This window comes from Triturus cristatus, chromosome 7 (assembly GCF_964204655.1).
Source record: "Triturus cristatus chromosome 7, aTriCri1.1, whole genome shotgun sequence".
Lineage (NCBI taxonomy): Eukaryota > Metazoa > Chordata > Amphibia > Caudata > Salamandridae > Triturus > Triturus cristatus.
Genome location: NC_140590.1, coordinates 1,444,589,907 through 1,444,617,775, shown reverse-complemented (window position 1 = coordinate 1,444,617,775; position 27,869 = coordinate 1,444,589,907). Strand labels below are relative to the sequence as shown.

Here is a 27,869-nt window from a genome sequence, read left to right as displayed (position 1 = left end):
CTGCCCCGACTACTGCCAAACAGTTGGTTCGAGAATTCTTCCCACGATACGGTTTACCACGTGTTGTTCACTCAGATAACGGCCAGCCGTTCTCATCCGAATTAATGAAACACGTTTCACTTTTGTTAGGCTATCAGTGGAAATTCCACTGTGTCCGACACCCCGAGGCAGCAGGTCTCGTAGAAAGACATAATCAGACCCTGAAAATTAGATTGTCCAAAATATGCAGACAGAAAGGTGTCGACTGGGTAGTAGCGTTACCAGTTGCACTCTTTTACACAAGAATGGTAGCACACTCTCGAACAGGGCTATCCCCGTATGAAGTGATCTTCGGCAGACCACCAAATATGTGGGGGACGCCTATACCACGCAAAATAACTGATATTGACTGTAATATGCTGACAGATTACTTGGCTTCCTTGATGTCTGCACTACAATCTTGTCGTTCACAGGTAGCTGCAGCTTTTCCTGACAACACTGAGGTGAAACCCCATGACGTAATTCCAGGCGACCTGGTCCTAGTGAGGAACTTTGATCGAAAGACTCAGCTGGATCCTAGGTGGAAGTCGCCGCAGCTGGTCTTGCTCACCACAAGGACAGCCGTGAAGATCGAGGGCAGGAAAGGCTGGATTCATTCAAGTCATATCAAGAAATTTCATGGACTACCAGCGGATGTGAATACCACGCCTCGTGTGTCTTCACCCATTGACTCAAAACTTCCTTTTGTTGAAAAGAGTAATTCCGAACTTTATAAACTAAAACTCAGGTCCAATCAGTCAAGCAATTTGATTGTTTAAGTCCTCTCCGAGGTGAAGCGGTTGAATTGTCTCTGACATGTATCCCTTGGACCTGAATAGAGAATGCACCCGAAAAATGTTGAAACGACAGGCGTACTGTAAATCACTGCGTAGTCATTGTACAGTGATGTTATTAATTTTGTTTTCCTTAAGTCTTTTAATAATTACTGCAAGTATATTGTTGCATATATATTATCCTATTTTTAGACACGTTTATAATGTTACTGCTGAACATTCTTTTAGTGAATTACCTCCGCTTGAGTTGTTTTATAGATTTGCGCTGCGCAATAACACGTTTATTAGTATGTTACATCATTCCCATCAGGTTAGCAATGCTACAAATTGTTGGATATGTGGCCGACTCCCTCCCTATCAGAATTATAAAGGAATTCTACCTCTCTTTCCATACCCGTTCACTCACAACGGCTCCTGTGGAGCATGGTTTAGCTTAATCAATTCCCTAGATTCGAATTCTGCAGTTTATCAAGATAACTGGGTATGGGGAAATTTGAATTTAGTTTTACTTAAGGTCTGCTATCCTAACAAGGAGGGATTTCCCCAGAGAACAGGAACTGATCTAGAAAATGAAGTGTATGGATTAGGTAATTTTACGCTTAATCTTATGATCCTAAATGTCGAATCCGAAGCTACTCCAATTTTGCCCGCTATGTCAATATTTCCAGTAAAAGGTGAATTATGTGTAAGAAAGAATGGTTCCATACATATGGGCCATAGTAGATGCACCACTGTAGTAGAATTTAGTGATCAAGGCAAGTCTACATTTAGAGCTTCCCGCCATTCCTATTTCATATGTGGTCAGACGGCATATGTACGTTTGCCTCTAGATTGGGATGGTACTTGCTACATTGGATTCCTTTTGCCACCTGTTTTCCTAGCTCCTCCTGATTATCACAGAAATACTCATTTAGTATATAATAGAGTAAGGAGAGATCTCCCGATAGTCGATTACACTGAAACAGCATGGGAAAAATACACAGATTTCAATAAAGGTCTCTTTCCCTATATAGGTACAGTTACTAATAGTAAGCTGATACGTAGATTAACCAGAACCCTTGAAGCAGTAGTGAACGAAACTATTTCCGCCTTAGGCAATTTAACAGAAGAGCAGTCTGCTATGCGGATTGTTGTGCTTCAAAATCGTCTTGTCCTTGACGTCATCCTGGCCGATAGGGGCGGAGCTTGTAGGGTCATCGGATCAAGTTGTTGCATTTTCATACCAGAAAATTCGCCATCTGTATATAAAGCCATAACTCGCCTTCATAAGATTGTAAGCCAGATACACCAGAATCCAGGCACCTGGACTTGGTCCGGTTGGTTTTGGAATGTATTATCTACCTTTGGATGGAAGGTCCTATCCTTCCTAGGTATTGGCTTTCTCATACTATTCAGTTGCTGTCTATGCCTACAATGTGGACCAGCGATTTGTGGTCTGTGTGCCACATCGTGTATTCCAGCACCAAGATCTCGTTCGTCCCAGAAGAAAAAAGAAGAACAAATGATGCTATATGAACAGATCAATGGATTGATGAAGATTGATATCTCTTGACGGGCAAGTAGGGGACAAGGAGGGAATGTGGAAATATGGATTTTTCTGATCAGTTATGTCCCCTATCTTGGACCCCAACGGTTTCATGTATGAATCACAAGTACATGTATGCTCCCTCCAGTTCCAGTTATGAAGACGCAAACACATGTGCGTCCACCGTAAACATGTCCTCTTTCAGATCCGCCATGAATAGGCCGGATATTCCATTCCTAAGTATGAAAGGCCACCGGCTTTATATGGTTCACTTATGCCATTTTACAGTCCAGGCAAGTAGGCCCTGATTCTGTCATCAAGCTTTTCCTTCTTTCTGCCTCTGAAGCTCCAGTCTGAGCCTGCATCTGTGACCATGAACTTTGTCTCATTCCCTGCGCGGCTCACGGAGCCTGACATCAGCCTGCTGCCTGCCAAAAACTGTATTTCACCTTCGAAATTATCTGCTCCGTCCCTGCCCAATGCATTCCTGTCTAGTAGTTTCAGTAAACATTCTTCCAGCTACCGAGCAAAGGCCCGGCTTCTCTGTCTTTATGCAAGTAATTCATAGCCCTGTTACTATGGAAGATTCCTGCCCTCGCATCTAGTGTAGACACTTAGACGCTTGTACACGCACTAACAGTCAGTATAGTCAGTATAGAATAAGATTCTACTCTAAGAGACCTCTCTTCTGGATAACATAGTTCTTTAAACATAGGATGTTAGATATGATTTGGGATTAGGTTGACTTGACCCTCCAGACTTCTGTCGCCACATGTAGAGTTAAATGTCAAGTCCCCTTCACCCCCTAGTTGCACGTCAATTACACGTCATACTGCTGCGCGCGCATCTCTGCCAAGTATTTCTGCTGACATTGCGAAATTATTTCATAGGTCCACCCATATGTGACATCATAACCAATGACGTTTTCCTTGTTACACCCAATTACGCCTCCTTCAGCTACGCATGTGAAATGTTATCTTTGCCATCAATTGTTACGCCTCTTGCATTGGCTTCACTGTAATGCCTATTGTATAAAAGTGAATAATTATCAATAATGTATGTACTTCACTTCCTGAACCTTCGTGGTGATGGAACCTGGAGCAACCGATTATAATCGACCATTGGAATAAAGCCCATTCCGAACCTCTAATACCACGGATTCTGCCTCTTATTTACTGAGCTATTTTATTATGTTTCTGTATCAAATTAAGTCCCGGTAATTAAATTATTTACCACACTTGTTTCCTGTGGAAAAACTTGTAACGTGTTATGCCAATGCACACTCTTAGGGTACAAAGACCACATCATGGTCTTTGGACAATTGGTTGTAGCTCCTCCAACCCTCCGGACCTAAAGAGTAAATTAGCCACCCTTTCTTCTTTTCTGCAGATAATTTGCATGATTAATGGTGGAAAGATAGTTTAAGAAATATTCCTTTTACTGTAGCCAAGGAACTGGTGGCTCCCCTGGGACACACCAGAATTCTTTAGGTGGATTCCTCGCAATGATTTGTGCAGGATTTGCCATTTTTTAAAAGTGGACTAGTTCTAAAGATGGCCTTAGTCCAATCTTCACCACCCTACAGCGTACCGTAGGTAATAGCGGAGCAAATTTTGCTAAAGGCACACTAGTAGTTACGCTAAATGGGTTTAGAGAAGTACTACAAACTGCCTTAACAAGCCAGTAAAACAAAACAGTACTGTGCCTATGAGAATAAAAAATATGCACTACTATAAATACATCAGGTGTTCCAGAAGTCCGCACTGAAATCCCCAAAAATGCTGATGACTGTACCAATACTGGCACTTAAAAGCGTGCCAATTGCTATACAACAAAGATTTCATGTGGCGTCAGCAGGTGGCGCTGTAGTACAAGCAATGAAAACCATCAGAAACTCGATGGTATACAGACACTCGTGATGGTGTCTCGTTTTTCCCAGAACAGAGACGTGGATGGGGCTAATTAACGCATAATTGGGTTACATTTTTTCCTGTTGTGCGAGAAAATATTGGTTTGTGTGGGTTGGCAAATATTGGGCTATTTTATATATGGCTTTGTGCTATTTTTAGCACATTGGGATATACATATGTGTTGGCAACTAGCTCAGTCTTTTTGCTATTCCACCCAATATGCCTGTGCTGCCCATCAGCTCGGAGCTGCCCTCTAAGAAGCGTGACAGAAGCACTTTAAAAGTGCAGGTTTGTCATGCGCATTTCAACAGGCAACTCTCAATCATCCTGCCTCCCTTGTTCATTTGCATTTGAAGAAGTTTCTGTGAACACTGAGTTTAATAATGATAAAAAAATATTTACAGAGAGCAGTAGATAGCACATCTCGCTATGACACCTTTAAAATCCTCAAATTTATGGGCACTGGAACCTGATTGGTCATGCTTGTTCGATTCATTAAGCTATGCATCCATCCGTTTGCTAGACAGTTTCACAGGTGAGAGAAAGGTAACTGAGCCCATGTAAATAAATTTCAGGTCGTTACATTTCCAATTGCGTTAGTCAAGTTTGCCTAAAATACACCAGAGCTGCAGAATTATATCTGGGAACTAGGTTCCAGTCTCGGCGTTGGCTCAACATCCTGTGATTCTAGGCAAATCAGTTAAACACCCTGTGCATAAAATAAATAAATGTGCCCTTGTGTAATGTAACTAGTGCTCAAGTAAGCGTATGTAAAAAGATTGGGAGTCACTCATTTACATTTACATTTTTACAAGACCTGAAAAAGTTGAGAAGCAGCCATTTCTTGAGACGTCAATCCATGGGCTATAACAGTGCCTTCATCTGTGCTAAATGCTACTGTTACTTCACACTTTTTGCAAGACTTAAAACTGAAGGTGAAGTTCAATTTGCTGGAATGAGGGACAGGATGTTGCCCACCTGATCGTGAGTAAGCACCACATGGCAGAGTACTATTGGTGCAGCAGGTGCATTGGCACCGGGGTCAAAACCTTGAGGGGGCCCATTGATCCTTCAAAACTGCTCTTTTGCACTAGCGCAATATCGGTCAAAGGGTACATTTCCCTTGCTTGCACCATGGCACCTTGCTATACTACGGGGTACTGCCCTCAGTGGGAGTAAAGTAAGGAGTAAGCAGGAGCAGACATTCTGCGTACAGCACCTCTGTAAGACGGTTCTGCCACAATTATCCATTTACTGCATGCTTGATGCTGTTCATGCCCCATCTTCCTTATAGTAGCAATATTGGGCTAGATGTGGGCTACTTTTTGGTTGGCTTTAGGCTAGACGGTGCCCTAAAAAGCTGGCCACACTGACGGGGTAAAAAAAGGAAATCCACAACAGGAGCCACCAGGTAACAAAACTGAGTGTGAAATGCGAGTGCAAACACCTCCCACTGTCAGTGGCGGTCCGTCCATTGGGGGCGTTGGGGCGTTGCCCCCCCCGCCCGCGCCTCCGCGCCTCGCGCCCGCAGCTTCCTCGGTGAGGGAGAACTGTCAGTCAGTATGACGTTGGACCGCCCACCCCCTTCAGAGTCTGAAGGGGGTGGGCGGTCTGGCGTCATGTTGACTGACAGGCAGCCAGCAGCACACAAGTGCGCATGAGTGGGGACGGAGGGCGATTTTTGCACCGTGCCCAGTCATGCGCACTAGTGTTTCCTGTGAATCTGGCGCATGCCCATTAGGAGAGCGAGGTTGAGCCAAGGCTCAAACCTCGGTCTCGTAATGGGTAGGCGGGCGGAGCGTAAGCCTGCTCTAAGCCAATCCTGGTGCTGCTCCAGCACCAGGATTGGCTGAGAGGGGTCAGATGGGCTGCGCCTGTTCCAGTGAGTGAGTGTGTAGGCGGCGGCGCCAGAAGTTGAATTTGCTGACGGTACGGCATACGTACTTTCACCGATTTACCAGCAATTTGTGTGGTAGTTAACAGTGCCGCCACATTGGCATTGAGTGGGCGTTTAGAGCAGGCTACCGTCCGACATCTATTCCCTGTAGGTGCCCCTTGGCGCGCGCCACGCGCCTCCAGCTCCGCGCCCTGGTTAAGCAGGTAATCATACCTGCTGGTAATCTAAATTCTGAAAGAATGGCCGCCGCTCGCCGGGCCCCTGGGGTGCCGCGTTCACGCCGTGCAAGTAGGCCTCACTGTCAGGTGCAGCAGCTGTCGCGCTCGCACCGACGCAAACAGCCTCGATATTGCATTATCGTACTTTAATGTTCCTGGCTTGAGCATTGTCACTGAGAATAAACGCTTGCCCGACTGCTTAGCAGAGGAAATAAGACGCATGTAAACAGGCGTGAGTGTAATATTTATCCTCACCGACAATGTAAATGGAAGGACTAATGGGTGTGGCTTAACGGCTAGAGCAGTCGACTTTGACGCAGGGGAACCAGATTTGAGGTTGGTGGGAGAGGCTCAAGCATCCTGTGATTCTTGGAAAATCACTTCATCTCCCCCCTCTGCCTAAAAATGAACGTGTCTGTGAGTAATGCAACTGGTGCTCATGTAAAGCCTTGATGCCTTGGGGTCGAGTTCACACTGTATAAAAAAAAGTGCAAACATTTTTTTAATCCACTGCAGCCATAAATGCAAAAGCCTGAGAGGGCAAGAAGAAAGAGGTGCAGGGCTTCCTTTCGTATACCAGCAAAAGTTTGTGGGTGTTCTGGCTCGTGATGAAGCGTTATTTTCCAAATATTGAACATAAATGCGCTTGCTGCTGCAGTCAGAGTCATAGCCTAGCCAGTGAAATTCGAGAAGTGTCCATCTCAAACTTCTCAACTAAAAGAGCAGTGGGCTGTAGTGAGGTCGGGAGAGATTGCAAAGGTTTGGGATGAACTGTTGAGTAACAGGGCCAGTACAGATTTGCATTAGGTGGGCCTATGTCTGTAGTGGCACAGTTGGCGAAAAATGATGGGTTGGCACAGGTACCGTTTTAGGGTTAGACCGAGGGTTTCATTGATGTGGGAAGGTGGGTGGGGAGGAGGCAACCATAGATGCAGAGTAAGATTGAAAACAACAAGTGTATGCTTTCTTCTGAAATCTACTAAAAGCCTACAATTCTGTATATTTGGTATTTCCTTTGTGTGTTTTACAAAACTGAGAAAATAAGTTGAGAAAAGTTCACCTAGAAATGCAATCCTGAATTAAGCAAATGATTAACATTTTTAACACACTAATATGCTACAGTGCCTTAGATATGTGTTAATTGCCTCTTCCGTAGGTTTCTGCAGTGGCCCTTGCGTGTATTGAATTGAATGTTTACAGGTCGATAACAGAACAGGGAAGCACTCGGACATGAGAGTGGCTGCTCTGATAGAATCATGATTCAGATTTAGGGACACAGACGCTCGTTGATCAAGAGCACGTTAGCAGTCACGCCAGCGATTTTGCTTTCAATATTCACATGAGGCAAGGTTGGATCAGGGTGTCAGCATATTTCCTCGCAGTCGCAGCATAAAGAGTTGATTTTTTGTGTGTTTTATGCTGAATATTTGTAGAAGTCGTGGAGTAAGTAGAATATTTGTAGAAGCCAAAAATACCATGTACGTTGAAGCTGGCAGATTACTGGATCACAGACCCGGTACGATGGACCAAAAGCATGGACCCGGCCTACACATAGAGAACGTTCTACAAAAACGTGGAAAGTTAGAGATAAGTTTTATTTTATTTTATTACCGGGCCGCTCCCCCCCCATGAACCCATGCTACTCTCCCTCCCCCACCACCCGTCATGCCGGTTGCGACTCCACACTCATGCTATGTACTGAATGCATGGGATAAACAGTGCCCTCATCAAAGACTATTCAAAAACCACTGCTGTGAACCCATATCTAGAATATGTATTCTATCAGCCTGTACTTTTATAGGTGACGTTTTGGCTGCGAAAATAATTACACTGCGATTATTATTTCCTGTATTCATGATTGTCAGATCTAAAAAATTGGTCGTCTTAGAACTAGCCTCCTGTTCCTGTCTCCGTGTCTTGCAGTGGTGTCCTGTGATCACCTTCGGTATATTTATTTAGTTTCTTGCCAATTTGTTGAGAGCCGGCGCGGCGGTAGTTTAACTGCGCTTGGGTGCAGGCGTGTGCAAGGCAGGGTCAGGACACAGAGTTCTGGCTGTTGGTATGGTAGGCACTGCATTCAGACAAGGCTATCGAGGCGCTGTACTCCCTCTCCCCTCTCCCCCCCCCCCCCCCGTAAGCAGTATTTACACTCTTAAATTCGGCTCCTTGTTCTCTCACTCCATTGCGTTTCAATGGAAGCTTAGTATTTTCATTCTAAAATATGTTGTTATGATTCTGTTTTAATGTGACTTATAATAAATAAGATTATAATTTAACGAAATATCATATAATAATAAATATGTGGTGGTTTTGGGGTCAGGGTTCACCCCTTGCCCTATAACCCGGGCACAAGTTGCGGATTGGTTTGGGCATCTTTTACAGAGCCAGGTTACTCCAGTATTAAGTTGTACTTTGTGCTGTTTGTAGGGGAGTCCTTTTGGAGAGTGGCTGCTCAGGCTGCATGGAGGAGACCAGTGAAGTGTTTAGGGGTGGATTATAATTAGGGCTCCCGGTTGTATGCTATTGATTTATGTTTTCGTCTGTATTTATCCGTATTCAATGTTTGCCATCTTATCTGTATTTATTCATATTTATTTTGTGTTTGGAAAACACACGGTCATAAAATTGTGTTTTTAACATTTATTTAACATGCATTCATACTTTGATGCCTGTCTTGTTTGAGCAAAGAATGGGTCTGTTACTTGGAGGATTAGTGCTTGGGTGTGTGCTTGGGACATTAGTGCACAGGTGTGTTCCAAGAGCATTAATGCATAGGGTGTGGCTGGACCATTAGTGCACAGGTGTATGCCTGGAGCGCTAGTGCACAGGTGTGTGCGTGGAGCATTATTGCACAGGTGTGTTCTAGGAGCATTGGTGCACGGGTGCATTAGTGCATGGGTGTGTGCCTAGGGCATTAGTACACTCCGAAGGGTATGAATGTTCCTAATTTTGTCTGAAAATGTAATGAAGAAACAGGATGGGGAACTCATTTTCTGGGGATGACTGGGGAAACTGAGATTATAATGTTAATGCATTTTAGTTTCAGCAGGACTTCACCTAAGAACATACCCTCTGCAGTGGGCTCTATGTGTGTTTGCAGCTCTAGTCTCTGTGCTTCTCAAATTTGCTTGACCTCTTGATAGTTCACTCTATAAGACGGGACAAAACCAATGGGAAATGAGGCGTCTTCATAATCCATGTTTGAAGTGGGTGAGACATGTTTAGATTGATTATGTGGCTGTTCAGCCTCCTTTAATGCCAATGATCAGATAATAAACAGGCCTATTAAAAAAGTCCTCACTGAAGAACATTGGTACAATGCAATGACAAAGGCACAGTAAAAATTAATCTATTAAGACAGCCAGTAGAAGCAGAAAAACTATCATGGAATCACAACTCGACTGTTCCATTGGAACAGGACCACGGCTAATTTGCATACAGCTGGGTCTAATCGGACGAGGAGTAGTAGTGGACAAAAAACAATGGTTTGGAATGCTACACCAAGTGATTGCCAGCGGATGGACTATTAGAAAGCATTTTTCCCCATTACCTTTTGTGTTTTTGATTGTAACTCTTTTACTGGCCAAGGGTATGCCCAGACGTGGGTTCCGTGCTCAGTGTGATGCTGGAACAAATGCACCGAAATGAAGCAGACCAACTAGGGCAAAACCTGTTTTGGGTTGCTTGTATTCCGGTTTATAGAGAACCTAGCTTGGCAGTTCAGACTAGAGCGTTCCTACTGAAGCAGGAATAGGGATGGTTTGCATATGGATGGGTCTAACCTGAAGAGGTTTAGTCGACAAAAAAGATGATGGTTGAAATGCTACCCCAAGAGATTGCCAGTGATTGGACTATTTGCAAGCGTTCCTCCCATCACCTTTTTGGTGTTTTAGATGGACTTGGTAGCAGGCCACGTGGCTAAAAAAAGTTAATCTGCAATGCAATGTCATTAGGAAGGCAAAAGGATTCTAGCTGGCACTGCTCTAGCTCCACATGTGCAGCTGCAGGGACTAGCTTGGAGGCCATTAGCATCCTGGTGTGGGATCAGGTCTGTTTTGTGCAGGATGGGAAGAGGTTGGCGATTACGGTTCCAGATCTTTTCCGGCAAATAAGGGGCAAGCACAAGCAATTGTCTGGTTAGGAGCATCAGCAGGCTTTGAGACTATTTGAACTTGAAAACATCCCTTAGGGAACCAACCAGTAGGAAGAGTATGGCACAACATACAGACCAATAGCAAATAGATATAAATTGGTAAAACTAACGGAAAAAGCAGCCAGCCACCAAATGAAGTAATTCCTGAAAGAAAAAAAAAAACACAGCCTTTAAGATGCACAGGATGCTTTTTAGTCTCTACAAAGGATGAGCTAAGAATTCAGGCAGATACAAATAAATCAGCCACCTTGATGCTACTAGGCCTATGCGCTACTTACGACATAGCCCGCCACTTAACACTACTGGACAGACTTGAGAATGCGGGCACCCAAGGAAAAGTCTTGCATCAGATTACATCCTTCCTATCAAATTAGAGTCACAGTATCGCACAACCACCTCTGAACCCTACCACTTGGATTCCGATATTTCCATGGGCTCAACCATCTCTGCCCTTCTCTTCAACATCCAATTCAGATCTCTGCCTGAATAGAATCACTCATTCGTGTTCAATGTCTTGTTGCAACATGGCTGATGACACAGAAATCATCCTCAAATACAAACCTCAATGACACCATAATATCCAGATTGGTACCGCGCATGACTGATATAAATGACTGGATGACCTCTAACCACCTTAAGCTCAAGCTACACAAAGTCAAAATGATTGGATGTACAAAATGGATACTGGCACAAGAGATCACACCCTTTCTTGCAGACTTATGCTATGTGTATTTGTAGAGCGCACTATCACCTGGGCGGGTGTCCTGGCAGTGTATGCAAAAGCAAGTCTGGCCTGGCCAAGACCTGGTGAGTAAGAGTCAGTTTGAAGAGCATGTCTTTAGTTTTTGGGGGATTTCGAGGACTGAAGAGAAGGCACTGATGTGTAATGGCAGGCCGTTCCAGGCTGTAGGAGAATTCTCGACTGCCAGCTCTGGCTCTGGCTCTGCATAAGTGTGGGAATTGTGCTGGTAGGAGTCCGGCAGAGCAGAGGTGCCCGATAGGGTTGTGGAATGAGATTCGGTTGTTGAGATAAAATGGGCCTGTGTTTTGAATGCATAAGGAGTTTGCACCAGGCACGTTTGTGTAATGGAAGCCAGCAATGCTCCCTGGGGTGCGTGTGATGTGGGTGTGGCCTAGGGAAGTGTCAACACAAACAGAAATAACTTAAAGAATGCTTCTTAACCTTTTTAGTACCACAACCCACTTTGTAGCATGATAAACTCATGACCCACCTAGCCTGAATGGACATGATTGCATACAAATGATAATGTGTGGAATCCAGGTTTAATGAATAGTTATCATTTGCGCATCACCAAAAAAAGTGTTGTGATTTATTTTGAGTCTATTAAAATCTTTGCTTCCATCACACTTCAGAATTCCAAAAACTGTGCTTCCCTTTCCGAACTGCTGAATGTGTACGGTTCAGTTCATTTACAGGTATTTACATTTTGATATATGTTGAAAAATAACATCGCACAGTCTTTTCTTACACATTCTCTGTACCCCAGCAAGATTGTCACATAGTTCACTTTACTTTTGTAAAGTGAGAAGTGCTTGTAAACACAAATATCCATGCTAAAAAAAAAACATAAGCAGCAATTCGTCAAAGACATTGCCTGACATTTGACCTCTGTCACTGAAGCGCAGCAACTGTGACAAGATAAATACAGAAGGCAAGGGCATCTTCATTTATTGCTTGGACTTTCACGACCCACCAAATATGGACTGGCGACCGACCTACAGTTTGGGAAACAATTACCTAAAAGCCTTCGAGTCAACTTAAATGCAGAGCTCACTCTGGACCTGGGAAACATCCTTTACCACGCAACCACTACAACGCGGTATGGTTACATCGTGGTTTTCACAACGCAAGCCGTTACGTTGAGACCGCGATGTAACATACTGCGTTGTGATGGTACACGTTGTATCATCATACATTGTCTGGAACTACGCACAGACGCTCTAGTTAAATTCTCAACAGATATGCTGAGATGATATCGACAGATGTGCCCAGACTTCCCTCTCTCTAACATACATTTCAAATATGAGAATGCTAATAAGTTGATCCCTCATGTGCCTTTTTTAATTATAGAAAAGACGCTTGATTACCCCTGTGTACGGCTAGCCTCCACGTTACACAATTGAATGCAGTGGGTGTAGAGGACAGACTGACACCCGCCCCACAGGTTACAGTAATTAGATGTGGTTTTTTTGTGTGACCCATTTCAAGTCTCGAGGGGTACAGTCAATCACTCAAGGGTGGGCTCTCCCATCTGCCTCATTGTCCTTTGGCTCCTTACTACAATTGAAGTAGAATTTGTACATCAAAGGCTTGATCTGCCCCTCATTTAAGCGATGTCCAAAAAGGGCATGCAATGACGTGATGGATGCCGCTACTTCCTATTTTTACCAAATTTTTAAGAGAATACATACAAGGTGGTTTGTGAAAGAAGATATGTTGGACTAAAACCTATTTCAGTGATAGTGAAGATCATTTGTTTGAATTAAGTGATGGCAAGTTGAAGTTAAACTAGCCTCTTCAAGTCCAGAAGAGCAACTTTGCCTGGTGTGAATACACAGATGAAGGTATGTTGCCATGGCCGTATTCAGAACACCAACAACCAGTGCTTTAAATTTCAAGTTAAAACATATCCGAGTTCATTGACAGTCAGAGTCCAATGCCAGTGACGCCATTCTCCCGACTAAGGCAGGGCAGTTTTCAAATCAGCTGACATTACTGAATGTAAAACCATAATTATTGTGTTATTCCCAATGGAGAATCACAATCCTAAACACGTTTGGCGATTTTTAATGGAGGAATCTCTCCCTGTGATAATAGATAATTATCTGCAATCCCAAACCCAGCTGCATTCTGTTATAAGGTAATTAAGAACTTGTGGTTTTGTGACCTTTTATACTATGGTCCTTATAATAAGTCAATTGGAATAGGGTAAAGAATTTGCTGCGCCTGGAAATTACCATACCCCTTCGTGAGCACATTTGGTAAATCCCTCCTATTCACAAGTTTACAACAAGAAAATGTGCCCCAACACGCACCTAACCTTAACATGCCCCCTAAAAACAAAGACAATTCTGCATGTTTGCCTTTTTTTCTGGGATCCTTGCGCTGATGCATGTCAGGTTTGACCTGGTGGGAACGTGCAAGGGTGTGACAATTATCACACAACTCGTAATTCCGATGTTTGCACAGGGATCAGAATTTAGCCCTTAACTTGTAATTCAATTACTTGAGAGATGTGTATTTCTTAATATGATACAGAAAGAGAAGCTTCCAATTTTACCTAGAGTTTCACAAAGACGGTCTGGTGCCCTCTTTTTTCCCCTTATCCCCCTCAAGGGGCTGAACACAATTCACTTACCTCTGTTCAGGAACTTCCATCTTGAAACCTGCAGCCTCACTCTTCTCTGCCATGGAGTGCCGCTGTAAACAGGAAGTAATGGCCATTAGTAAATATAGATGACTTGACAAGTCTCCTTTCAAGATTAAAATTGTCTTTTGAACTCAGCCCTGATTTGCAGATACCCTGCACTACTAAACCATCCGCAACATATATTTTAAAGTACAGCATGACGTAATTTGCTTCTTATAAGGAATTCCTACAGAGCTCTTCCAATGCTTTCAAGACTTGCATTGCAGCTTCAGGCCCTCTTTCAGCATTTGAAATAATAATTAGGTCCTTCGTGAATCATCTTGATTTTGCACAAAACTGCACATGTCCTGCGCAGTGAAACTTCTGCCATATAAAAATAAATGTGCTAAAGAATAGCAAACCTGACCTTCACCAGCTGTTCTCTACTCGTATCACTCCATAAAGTTCTCACTTGCTGAACAACCACGGATATTTTAATACTGAAATACACAGCTGTGCTATTCTATTTAAGTTATGATCTGAAACCAGCAGATAACCAGTTACTTATGTCAAATGCCCCTATTAAATGTTCTTTGTTAAGGTTTTTTTCTGCTATCAAACAGTTGCATGCTGCCCTAAACAACACAATTCGCCAGTTACATTATGTAGGTTTTCACCCACTGCATACGGTTGAGTAGCAAAACGTTAGTCTGTTAGATCAAAACATAAATATGTACACTGCATTGGACTGTAAACAGGAAATCAAGCATGCAATTACATAGTTACAGTAATACCCTTTACAGTGGATATTTTTTTGGGCCTAACAGTAGTATAAGATTGAGGTCTAGGATAAGAGCCCAAATTCAAGGTTTGTTTTTAATTTTAAAATCACATTTAGATGGTGAATGTTATCTTGCAAGGCTCACCAGGACTTTGAGCTGATCTTAAACAATCAATACTCAACTGCTTTACATGGTTGTGCCAAGACTTTTTAATTGAGAGCCCCAAGAGGGATTTTGCTCCTTACCCTAAACTTCAAAGAAAGCAAATGGGAATAATAAGGTTATGCTTGCATTAGCCTAAACTTTAGCATTAGCAAAGCCAAATCTGTTGCTTTTTCACATTGCCAAGATAGACCTACTGACTATGCCAATGCTTTAGAATAGGTAAAAAGAAGAAACATCTTATTGATGATGCTAAACTGCACAGACAAACAAAAGTGAGAAGATAAACACACAAAACAGCAGCTCGAGGCCTCAGGATGACGTATGTTTATGAATATGTCTCCACACGAGCGTGCAAATTTGGAGTGATAAATTAGAAAAACAAAATACATATAAAAAATGGGCCCGAAAGAGCATTTTCATAAAGGAGCCGCCTGGTAGTGAAGTGCAGCTGCCAGACCCTCCTAAAATGTGAAATAAAAAAAATCTGTGATGGATGGGGATGGTGGGCTGGGGAAAACAAACGTTGAACAGGGATAGGACAACATGGAAAGCATGAGGGGGGGATGGGAGTGTAAGGGGGAAATAGCAGACTCAGGACAGGGGGAAAGAGCTAAAACAAATGCACAATGCTGATTATTGTATCAACTGACAGTTATAGTCTGAGGAACTAGAAGAAAATCAATTAGATAAAAAGCTGTCTGGTTAGTGAGGTCAGATACCTAATCGGAGGAAGGTGATCACAGCTTTCACAAGTAGAGATTAATGTCAATGCTCTTCAGCTTTCCTCTTTGATACAAATGGACCCACTTAGAAAACATCTAAGAAGGAACCTCCAAACATAGGAGTTTTTAAAGTAAGATGAATGATGAAATAGGAATGACATTTCGAAATGGTGGGGGGTGGCGAGGCAGTGACAAAAAGCACCTACCAGCACTGGTGTCTATTCCCACCCCTTTCCCATCTACCTAAACATCCTTGCAGAAAGACTATTTTTGATTACCCTCTTTAATTTTATAAAACCCCATAAAAATATAGGAAGGTGTACTGGAGTAAATGTCTACAATGGTCTTCATTCACCTGAATCCTGAGTTTTAAATTCCCTGGAAATTATAAAGCAGTATTTCAAGGGTTCAGGCATGGCTCATTTAAGAGAGCGGCAGACACTTCCAAAGGCAAACAACTGACCCAATTTGTCATATTTGCAAACAGAGACCTTTAGGTAATGCAAAATAGTCACATAGGACGGTGAACATAAGTGAAAATACAAAACAGGCAGAAAAACAATAGTGAAAAATCATAGAGAACAGAATTACTTGTGGGTCGTCCCTCAACTAGGAAAAGGCAAAACAACCTATTGTTCATGGTGTAACTTTTCACGGATTAGGTCTATGGCTTCTAGGGTGCCACCAGATTGCTGTGCAGCAGTAATATTTTCAAACCACTAGACATCAGCATATTAAGGAGTATATAGTACACAGCAACTGCTATCAAGCCAACAGATAGTGATAAGGAAAAATGTGTAGACATAGAAATACAAGACCAATTGTAGACAGAAAATGTTGGACCAATTACCACTGAATCATCAGTGGCTACAGTAAATAGATGAGAGGGCCTCATTGGGACCATTGCATTGTAGCATATTTTTCACAATATTTAGCAACACTTGACATGTTGGATTCCTGCTAAGAATGGCATTGATTTTATTTGTATTATTTTTTATTTGAAAGAGCCTTTTCACCACTGCACATCATCCCAGTCCCATCCCCTACCGAAACCTGAAACATAGAAATGTAATGTACTGTGTACTTCATAAAAGTGAACCCAGAGACCACAGTTGAGGATTGTTGTTTTTAGAAGATATTAAATAGTAAAGGAATATGATTGAGCATAAAAAATGACAAGCACGGAAAGAACACTAAGGTATCCAATTTCGACCTCTGAAGTGATGCACTTGTAACCAATGGACATTTGAGACTAAGGAAAACAAGCTCGAGCATTACAACACAATCAAATGACCCATTCTGCTGAAGGTCACGGACAAAGCTACGAGAACCAGTTTATCATCTGTGTTCTTTTAGCAGTACAGTCAGGGGTCCCATTCCAGACTACTTAGAGAATGTAACCTTACTTCCTGAATCCAGCCCTATCCTGGCACTCTATTCAGTGCGGACATGACGCAGCACTACCTACAATCCGTTCGCCTCACTTCCCTTCAGAATATACCCACCTCCTCAACTGAGAAATCTTTCCTTCTCCACGAAAACCACCAGCGCCCAGACTTCTTTGGCATCTTCTCCTTCACCAGCCTGTCAATGGTGATCTGAAAAGATTGGAAATGGTTGATTATGAAAAACCTGAATGGTCTTAAAAGTTACCCTCCCAAGTTGCATCTTTCATTGCTAGTAAAAAGTACAAACTTTGGTGGGTACCTTGGGGAGATTCATCTGGAAGGCCTGCAAGGAGAGGATCATCGGAGCAGCCACAGCCCAATTATAATACCTGAAAGAGGGAACAGTAAGAAGGAAGGTGGTATAAGGAAGCAAAGAATGTAACATTTCAGAAATACATTTTAAGGCTCGCTCTGAGAGACTGGTCATAAATCAATTAGCCAAAAAATAAAAAGGTAAAAGTATTGTCAACAGTAAAGAAGGTGAGAAAAAAAAAGTATAGAATTCAAGGTTTATTTGGATGCATTTAGCCTGCTCCTGAGACAAAGATTAGAGAATTTGTGTTCTACCCTTTAATTCTCTACCAGGAATTCCTGTGGACAAGACATTACTAAATCAATGTATTTTTTCAGCAATCTATCTTCATTTTAAAATACGCTGCTAGAGTCTTATCATAACCTGCGAAGATCTTTTGATACCATCTCTCTCATATAATCATCTGCACTTTAACCTATCCGCAGTTGTCATTGCAAAACTGAGGCTGGGCCTCTTCCAGTGGTGCTGTAACACGGTGCAGCGTATGTTTCTGCTGAAATCATGAAACTAACCGTGCACCATTGTGTGCTGAGAGCTCAGGAAGGCAGAGAAAAGGTCTGCTGCAGGCAAGGGAAAAAAGAAGGAAATACACTCCTCCTTTTTGGGTTTGTTTAGTTTCATTTCAAACTTTTTACAGACATCAGAAGAAAGCCCTTGGATGTGGCATGTGGAGTGCAGGCTTTGTCTGAGGAGCAGTGGGAGTGCATTGCATGTCAGGCTTCAGATGTGGAGTTTAGGAGTTGCGATGTGCCAATGAGGAACTCCACTCCGCACCACGGCAGTATTTGCAACTCCACTGTACGCACTATACTGAACGCCACTTCAGTCCAAGCCACTCCACTGTACACTACTTGACAATCAGCTATTCCACTGTACGCCACAGCATTCTACGCTATCCCACTGTATGGCACTCCATTATATGCCATTCCAATGTACGCCAATCCCTTCTATGCTATTCCACTCCTTTTTACGCCATTCACTCTGTTACTCCAGTTTACCACACTGCACAGTCGCCACTCCAGTCAACGCCACTCAATTCTACGCTACTCCACTGTGTGCTAATCCACTGTACGCCACTCTACTGTGTGCGATTCCAGTGTGTGGCACTCCAGTGTATGCTATTCCACTCTGTCAATCCCCTCTTTTACACTTCACTGTACGCCATTAGACTGCACGGTATTCCACTGTACATTATTCCACTAGAAGCCACTCCACTGTATGGTACTCAACTTCACATAACTACTGTGTAAGTCACTGCACTATACATGGCTCTACTGTACGACACTCCACTCCCCTCTCTAGAACTGCACTCTATAAAACTATACCGTACTTTATGGCACTCTAAGAAAGACTACTTCACTCAATCCATGTACACTGCACTGCCTAAATCTATAGTCCAATCTATGCCTGTACACTCCATTGTACAACACTCTATTCGAATAAACAACACTTTTCAATAATATACGATACAACCCTTCACTCTACTGTATGAGACACTACTCCAAGAATTTACTCGACTATACGGTACGCAACCACATTATAATCTACGCCACTCCTCTCTGCTCTATGACACCACGCTAATACTCTGTTTATGCTTTATTTCACACTATGTTACATAACTCTACCTCACTGTATGAGACTTCACCTCACTCTACGCCACTGTCCAATCATCCACTCTAGACAGCTCCACTGTACAACACACTACTGTACTCTAAGTAACTCCACTCTACTACACTGTTTCCCACTCTACCCCACTAAATGCTACCACATTGCACTCCATTCAACTACACAATTCTGTACAACACTCTCCATTTTACTGTACGACATTCTAACGATATCTTAATGAAGAGCGCTCAATAATACTACATTAACTAAAACTTGTGCTTTCTCAAAGCACTGGTTATACCCTTGCTTTTACATCACATATACCATGTGAAAGCATAACTCTCCTAACAGTTATGACATTTCAATTGAGATGATTTTTCAGAACAGTGCATAGAAGAGTCGCGAGCTATAGGTAATGTAGTATGGCATGTGAGGTGAGAACACGGTGTACGAAGGTGCGCGACTTATAGCAATTTAAAGGTGATGTGTTAAGTTAAAATGGAAGTTATAAGTAACACGGTGTACGTAGGTGGGCAACTTATAGTAATGTGAAGGTGGTGTGTACACTCTAAATCAAATTTATAACTGTAACTTTAGAATTTCTAATGTTTGTGTAGTTTAAGTAGGGTTTGTACGGAAAAAATAAAGTTTTCCTAACTATAACTGATCTGTAATCTACCTTATCAGTCTTTGAAAAATGTATCTATGAAGTCTTTCTGACATATTGCTTTGAAATGTTTTATGCTTTCATATATCAAGGCTCTTTGTGTCTGAAGTAAAACTCTAAATTATTGTGTATTTATGTGACTAAGATAGAGTCCATTCTAGATGCAAGGATGTCAAGTTGGATTAGAAGTGAATAGTTTTGAGGGCCTGTGAGTGGTTGAGCCTTGTGATAAGAGGTGGACTGGAGTTGACGGATATCAGAACAGCATCAAGAACTACCCAGATGGTGGCTGTGTCCAAGCTGCCATGTGGCCTAATAATGTGTCTGTTTCCCGTGAATACCAGGTGTGTGACCAGATGAGGGGTCCAGATTAGAGGGCTTTAGGAGAAAAAGTATCTGGGAGGCATCTTGGAAGGTGACTTCTGCTGTGAATGAAGGCTTCGCCCGAAATCTCCTTCACTAATGCACGAGTGAATGAGGTCATGTTATGAAGATGTGGACTTGAGAGAGGAGAGGAGGCTTGCAGGTCAGCTATAATGGAGTTGTTAAAAAACAACACTGAATGGGTTAGGGGAGGGGCTGTCTGTGATGGGTGCTTGACTGGACAGGAAGTTAATGAGTGTTTGAATTGTTAATTATAAGAAACCATTTGGATCAGATTGCTGAAATAGCAGTTTCAGACATTGATTAATTAAAATTGTATAAGGAAGAATACACATTGATGTCGGATCAAAAATAGTGTTCTTTGCAGTGCTCCTGCAATGGCAGGTTTTTCGTTCCGTAGCACTGCCAATTACAGGCGTTACCATACTCCATTTAATAGGACTCCATTTATCAGACTCAGAAGGGCTGATGCCTCCCAGCAAGGGCTGAACCTGCGAAGAGCAAGCTGGAAAGAGATCTGGGCCATACGACTATCTCCTTGTGACACCTTAAACATTACCAGCTGCCACATATTGACACGTTTACCTGGTTTGTTCAGGACACAGCTTGGGGTTCCTACATGGATGCTTAACATAGGATTTAAGGGGCGTGAAAAAGTCTCACCCTTAAGCAATGGTACTGCAGGAGATCATGGAAGGTACTTGCCTAATGGTGGTGCTGCCTGTATAACATACACTCCCATATATGTTGGGATAGCTTGTCACCCCTCCATATATCCTCCCAGGACAGCCAGGTGGGGAGAATACTGGGGCAGCAAGAAGATTATGACATCCTTAACAACTGATGCTTAACTGCTCTTTTGCCTGAGAAAATAGTGACATCTGGAGAATCATGCACAATATTCTAGTCTTTGAAAAATACCAGAAATGGGCAAACCGGTGAATCAAGGTTGCCCATTTATGGCATAAATATAGAATTTTGTGCTTTTCTAGTAAGTGAGAAATCTAGTGATAATAAAAAAAAGGATGACATCAAGTGAGTTCTGTAGAGTCTGTATTTGAATAGAGACCTGATCAGACATTATCTTATTATCAGGCCTGTTTTTAAACACCATGATTGTCACTATTTACATGTTTCAAAATGATCTTTATACAGCAAGTACACGATAAGTACAACTGCTCACTAATGCTATGTACTAATACCATAAGCAAATCTATATAAAAAAAATCTCAAACTCTATAATGCAACATATGTATTATGTGTAAATGCATGTAAATCATTATTAGGAAAGTAAATACTTTAGCCATAAAAAGAGTTTCTGCACTTGAATAAAAAGAATCGGAGAGCAATCTTCCATCTAAAAGTACACGTAGCTATGGGGTACAGGCAACACAAAAGACTCCTAAAATTGTTATTTAGCTCCCCATATTGCTGCAGTACAGTAGCTTCATGTGGATCTAAAAACATTATTTTCAAATCTCTGCATATAGTCCTTTGTGGAGTGCGTGCTCAGGGACGTCTGTGCTCTAAGTTTGCGCCATGTGCCCATATGGGCTTGCTTAGACCAGCATCCATAGTCCTCCTGATCATCCAACATTTAATCCAAACTTGACCCTTTTCCTACATGGCCAGGCCACTGCTCTTTGGAAAGTGCTTCCTCGTATATTGTTTTGGAGTCTTTTCAGAACAAAAAACCCCAAAACTAATCTCTTCGCTATCTAAATGCTGTGGGTTATTGGACGAGGAAGTCACCCTTGGATATCATTATGCTACTATAGCTTCACAAGTCAACCAATCAATAGGAAAGGTTTTTAGAGTTCCTGGGAAGAAGGGTGGGAAGTCCAAACCCTTCAAACTTTAGAAACACTGACTTCTTCAGCACACATTACAGAATGCTTTTTTCCAAACAAGTCCCTCAGCCCTCCTTGCTCTTCCATAGTTCTGATATTACAGTCGACATAGGAATTCAAACAGACAAGTAAAAGGTGTGGGAAATGAATAACACTCCGTGAGTCTATCCTCTGTGAGTCTGGATACTGATGGTTATACCAAGGCTGGCCCCAGATAAAAGGAGAGTACTAAGGTGGCAGTCGATGCACTAGGAAACAGCGGCACAGTACTGTGGCTTTGAGCAAGGAGCATAAACGTCCTCTGATGATCTCTTTTTCACTGCTTGTCTTCAGTGGCAGGTCCAGTTGAAAGTTGCCAGGAAAATATGACAATCTACATGATCTGAGACTACACACTGCTTTCTGCCAATTATTTCTTTGATGGTAGTAAATTACTAAAAAGTCCAAGAGGTTTTATTTTACTGTAAGAAAATGGAGTAGTATGTGGTGTGGGGGGTTATACCTCGCCATGTAACACAATCACAATACCCCAAAGGTGTTCCATGGATTCACAATAATAAATCCTTAACTCAGGCCTGGTAGTGTGGCAAAGAGGAACATCTGCGAAGCATTTCAGAGTAAAAACATGGACGATGAGTAATTGACACTACTTGAGAGAATTCAGACACCAATATATAAAAATAGTGTCTTTTTATCTTAATTTAGACACCAAAATGTACGGAATAGCATACATATAACCAGAATTATACATTTATAAAGCAATATTAAATCTGTGCAGAATAATACATTAAAAAGATAACATTGCGGTCAATGGGAAAAAACACTAGTGATTATCGGGCACTTGCAGGTCGAGTTACATGGCACCCTTATAGGGTTATGGTCATGCAGGCCCCAGGACCAGGCCATAACAGTCAGATCAATTTTCCCTAGCCCATGGAGTCTGGATGCAGAGTTGTCCTGACTGTCCTTGGTGCTGAAAGGGAGCCACAGGGATTCTGATTTGATCGCTTATACGGTGCTGTAAGAAACCAAATGCAAAGACACAACAGATACACAGATGTGGACGTTGGATGAAGGTTGCACGGTGTTCCCTGTAGATGCAGCTTCAAGTGTGGGGGTTAGTTGCCGGACTGACGACCAACAAAGCTTGGCTCTCGAAAAATAAGGTGCAACCCAGTAACCCTGGGTAAGAGAAGTTATAAAGACAAAAGTGGTCCCTATGGGGGAAGTGTAGCCCTTGACTTCCACCACAATAGTTTACAAAAAACTTTCACTGGTAAGGGTTAGAATGTGATATACAATTTGATTGTTATTTCACAATGAGATTGTTTTGTTACAAACAAGAACTGTTTTATGAAACATTTTTTAGTTTAAGGTGCACGAAAGGGATAAAGTGAATGATTTGTGCACAAGTGCTACACATTATGCAAGTCTTTACATGTGAGTGATAAGGACATTTGGATGGAAAAGCTAAACGCTCCCAATGGGAGTGTTCAGATCCTACATCAATTTAAAAACAGCCCACTATAGTATTTGTCTGTTGATGTTTCGACCCATAAAACACAATTATTTAGAGAAGGGTCATCATCAGGACGGAAAATATACAGAGGAGACACCATGGGATTGTAGCAATGGATCTCACAATCAATGATGTATGTGTCAATCGTTGTGGATAAAACAAAGTAGCTCACATACAAATTGGCAAGCGAAGGACTGCATCAAGACATCGCACAATCAAAGCTGAATTTGTCAATCTAGTAATGAATGCGTCAATGTGGCTCGCATCTAAAAAGGTAAGCAGCTTGGTTAAGGAGTACTGGTACTAGCTCATACAGTTCAATAGATAGTGCCCAGGTAATCTGGAAAAGCATCACCGAAATGCAAGTGGCTGTGGGTATTTAACTATGCATGCTCCGCGAAGTTATCTTGCTAGCAATGGCCTTGGATGAGGATGCCGTTATGGAACTTAAATAGATCTTTAAACTCAAATGTGAAGAAGTAAGAAAGCCATATGGTGCAAACTTGAGTAGTATGAAGGATGCGTTCGTTATGCATACAAAGTACCCACAAATGCCCTTTAATGGGTTTCTATATGAGGAGCGCTCTGGCCGGGGCTCCTTTCTTTCACAAGCCTCGGTAGTGGTAAGTATGACGAAAAGGTACTGGAACTTCAATGGGCCCTGGGTAGTGAGGTAGCAACCTGAAACTTCGTGACAGGCGATAATACAATTCGCACAATGCACAGGACCACCTCGATTTGGGCAATCCCACAGAGGGTCCGATGGCCAGCGATTCAGATCCAGTGAGTGATTTTACCTGCAGTTTATCCCTCTTTTGCTTTGGTGCTGTGGGCAAAGTCCTGCGGTCAGCGACACGGGTCTCCTCTTGGTCCTTACTTGATGCAAATTGATCAGATCCGAGGTTCTGGTGTCGGGGGGGGGGGGGGGGGTGGTTAGAGGTATGGGACCTAGGAGCCATTTGGCAGCTAGCCCCTGAGGTGACCACATCCAGGGGTGTATGCCAAGACCACATCAAGGGGTGTATGTCATCTTTTCTACCAGAACCGTCTATTCTTCCATTCCTAAAGATGGAAGAAATGAAATTGTGGTGTACAGACCAGGCTGCTCACTCTGGAGGTTTGGCTAGTCTTCTGGGGGTGTACACCACCTGCACATCTAATTTCCTGCCTGTCCAGAAGCAACTCCACTGGGAGCTAGCACTGATGCATATCAGAGGTGGTGCAGCCTTTATAGCTCAGTCTTGGTGTACAACTTCACCAGCCTGGTAAGGAGGAGGGAGATGTGACCTCCTTCCTGTCAAAGTCTTAGTTCTTGACTCCTGGGAGTGATTACACTGCCTGGCAGGAGGTCAGAATCCTGTCTTGGTGGGAGCATGAGTGGGAAAGCATGGGCTGGTCAGCCAGAGCATAGTGTAGCCAGGGCAACCAGGTGGGCAACCTCCAAGGTTGCCACATGGGTGCATGCCAGGTCACCCAGGGTATGAGATTCATGACAGGGGGGAGAAGGCATGTTGTTTGATACCAAGCATGACATATTTCAGCTTTACTATAATGGAGCTGCAAACCGCTAGAATGCCAGGATGGCAGCCGATGTTATCCTTTCACCATTAACACAGTAGTTTCCCATTATATGGACTTGTAGGCTTGCACTTATATATCCTCACCTTTAATATACTGCACCCTGCATCCTGGGCTGAGGAAACCCATCTTAGGGGTGCCTGACATATTACAGGTAGTGCATTTGACTGTGTAACTCATGGGGAAGGCACAGTGGAGTTCAAGCAGTTTGCACTGCTCCTGCAGTCTGCAATGGCAGGCCTGCTGCCAGTCATTTGCTTCGGTCACCCAAGATGGCACAAAACTGTGTTGCATCCCTGGGGACTCCTTTACAACCTATGCCCTGGGCACCCCGGTACCATTCACTAGGAACTTATAAGGTGGTAATGTCTTTGCCAATTGGGATTACTAAGTAGAACTTAACAGTTTTAGGTGACAGCACAGGCACTGGAGTCTGAGCAGCAGATCCAGTGCACTAAAAGAGTCATAGCCATCAGCATTTGGAGGAAAAAGTGGGGTGTAACCATACAAAAAGGGACACTTTACTACATTCACAATGTGATGAAATTGTTGAATTTAAGAGGCTGTTGTGTCCTGGAGACTGTTAATCAACTCTTGGCTATACATTTTGCCTTCTTCTGCATTACCCAAAAAAAAACATATTACAATTACAAATCATGTATCTAAAATCCCTCTTTTGAAGTTTTGTTTTCAGTGGTTTGCAATGGGAGAGACTATTGAAGCATACCAACACCACATCACAACTATGCGGAAGATCGGAGCACTCAATGCATCGAGCCAATCAACATACTGAAGTAAAACTCTGAGAAAGGAGTGTGAAGTTATCACTCTACTTCATACTCACTTTTTGTGGATACGTATGACAAGATTCGGGTCTTCTAGGATTCCAGGGTTATCTGAGAATGTGCTGAATGTCAGGGCATGCTGCATAAACTTTTCTGTAGGAGGAAAGAGTAGAAAGGAGGTGCCAGCTCTTAGAGTACATACTTTGTATCTACAGGCATTGCAAACGTCACTCTCTCCAAACTAGTATGCCTTCTTGCTGCTGTGATCCTTATAGTTTGCCCTGTAGGCGTCACTGCCTTAGGTAAAAAAAATATCTATGCAATTCCAAGTTTCTGCTAAAATCAGAGTGTGTTGCTTCTGGCAATTGGAACTGGATGAAAGATTTCATCTCCCAATACGGGTGTTGCATTACAGATATTACATGGCCAATCTCTTAAGGAAGAACTTTTTCAGACTGCCCTACAGTCAAGACAGGTCCACAGCAATCAAATGCCTACAAGAGGTGAAACAACATTTAATTTTCCTTGCCCGCTGTGGCCCATTCTATCTTCCTTGCCTCCTAGCATCAGTCTACAAAATATCCTCCTTAAATTCTATGTCAAGCTTCCCCATATCGGTTTGACAGCTGTGACATGATACGGTTGCACATCTGATGCTAGCCTAAATAAAATACAGGTACCCACTACAATTATCTCATCTCATTATAAGTCTGTACATCCAATACTTTATAAGGCCCTGTGCAACCCCACACATACTAAATATGGGAACCTTGATGAAATCCATTCTGGGAAGGTAACCGTATGCTGGGCAGTCCTATGTACGTATAAGGTCCTAGTACCAGTGCTGATGCAACATATGGGAGCTTCCACATGCCTCTCACGATATCATTGCTGACCACTCCATGCCATTGTTCACACGACATGCAAGATGTGCCTCTTATGCCCTCGCTAACACTTAACATTTTGAGATATTTTGGCTGCTCATCAATTGCACTTCTATCAAAGACATACATATCAATTCACATCCATCAGTGCAATTTGCTACGGATGCATCACATCCTACATTTTGTCATATAAGGTATGACTTCCACAACCCCATTATAACTCAAAACAGTAGCAGGCCAACCACAAAGTTCCTGTTAATTAACCAGTGATTACAACACTTACCATGAGAGATCTCCCTGTTGTCCCCCAAGCCTCCGCAGATAGAGAGGGCAATGCCATCCATTTGATCCCCAGATGGGTCAGAGAAATTTTCAGTCCCACTATCGTTCGGGCTGGCAAACTGGTCTTGAGTGACACAGCCTGCCTCAGTCCAAGGCTTGTTAGGAGGATCTCCATCACTAGTTAAGGATAAATAGATACTGTTTAATGATGTTTGGGGGAAAATGTAACAAAGATCTAAAGTCATCTCTAACTGCACTTTCAAGTTATTGAACAGCAAATCAAACCAGCAAGGCAATTTCTTAAAATTAACAAATTAATACCGATTGCACAGAAGCACTGTGAAATAACGCATATTACTGACACTGCTTGTGAAACAGGTAGGTGAAAACTAGAAGTTTAAGACTTCAAATAAGAGGAGAGCTTTCTAGAAATAGTAGGGCCAGGTTCCTTCTAAAGGCCTATCCCAAGATGTCCCTGCTGTATGCAAGGACAAACCACTACCAACTGGAAGACTCCCTTGCTTGATAGGCCCAACTTATTCAGGAACCTACCATCAGCAGCCCCACACATGAAGCATGTACAAGTGAATTTCACAAACCACTCATCTTGTGATCCAAATGTGGACACACATCAGGTTGGCATGTGAGGGGAGACATAACAAGGTATTATGTCCCAGTGTGAAACCTGTAATGCCAAGGCTTCCCTCATCCTAGATCCCTCTACCACAATCCTCTTGAGAATTTCTCACCTAAAAGCACTAGTCCCTGGAGGATTCCCTTGTCAATTGTTCTTTTTCATGCATAATTCCCTTCATTTCCATCAGTATCACCATCTGAGCTCTAAATAACACCTAAGCTGCTGTTGCAGATTCGGATATCACTAAAGCAGCCGAAGTCCCTTGTACAAGAAAGCCAAGTCTCTTATTGAATATACCGTATTAAGCTCCTGCTTTACTATAGGCATCTCTTTGACATACTTCCTTATTGCAGACACATATT

General features: G+C 42.7%; 1 protein-coding gene across 6 annotated transcripts in view; it reads right to left on the bottom strand.

The window, feature by feature from the left end:
• The window catches only part of LPIN3 (lipin 3), a 319,561-nt gene that overhangs the window by 43,794 nt on the left and 247,898 nt on the right, over nt 1-27,869 (bottom strand). For all 6 annotated transcript variants that reach the window (XM_085619183.1, XM_085619184.1, XM_085619182.1 and 3 more), the window contains 5 exons: nt 26,872-27,047; nt 25,764-25,857; nt 17,263-17,332; nt 17,061-17,153; nt 13,896-13,957 (listed from right to left, as the gene is read on the bottom strand). In XM_085619183.1, the coding sequence (XP_085475309.1) occupies nt 13,896-13,957; nt 17,061-17,153; nt 17,263-17,332; nt 25,764-25,857; nt 26,872-27,047 (495 nt within the window). The remainder of the gene's footprint in view (nt 1-13,895; nt 13,958-17,060; nt 17,154-17,262; nt 17,333-25,763; nt 25,858-26,871; nt 27,048-27,869) is intronic.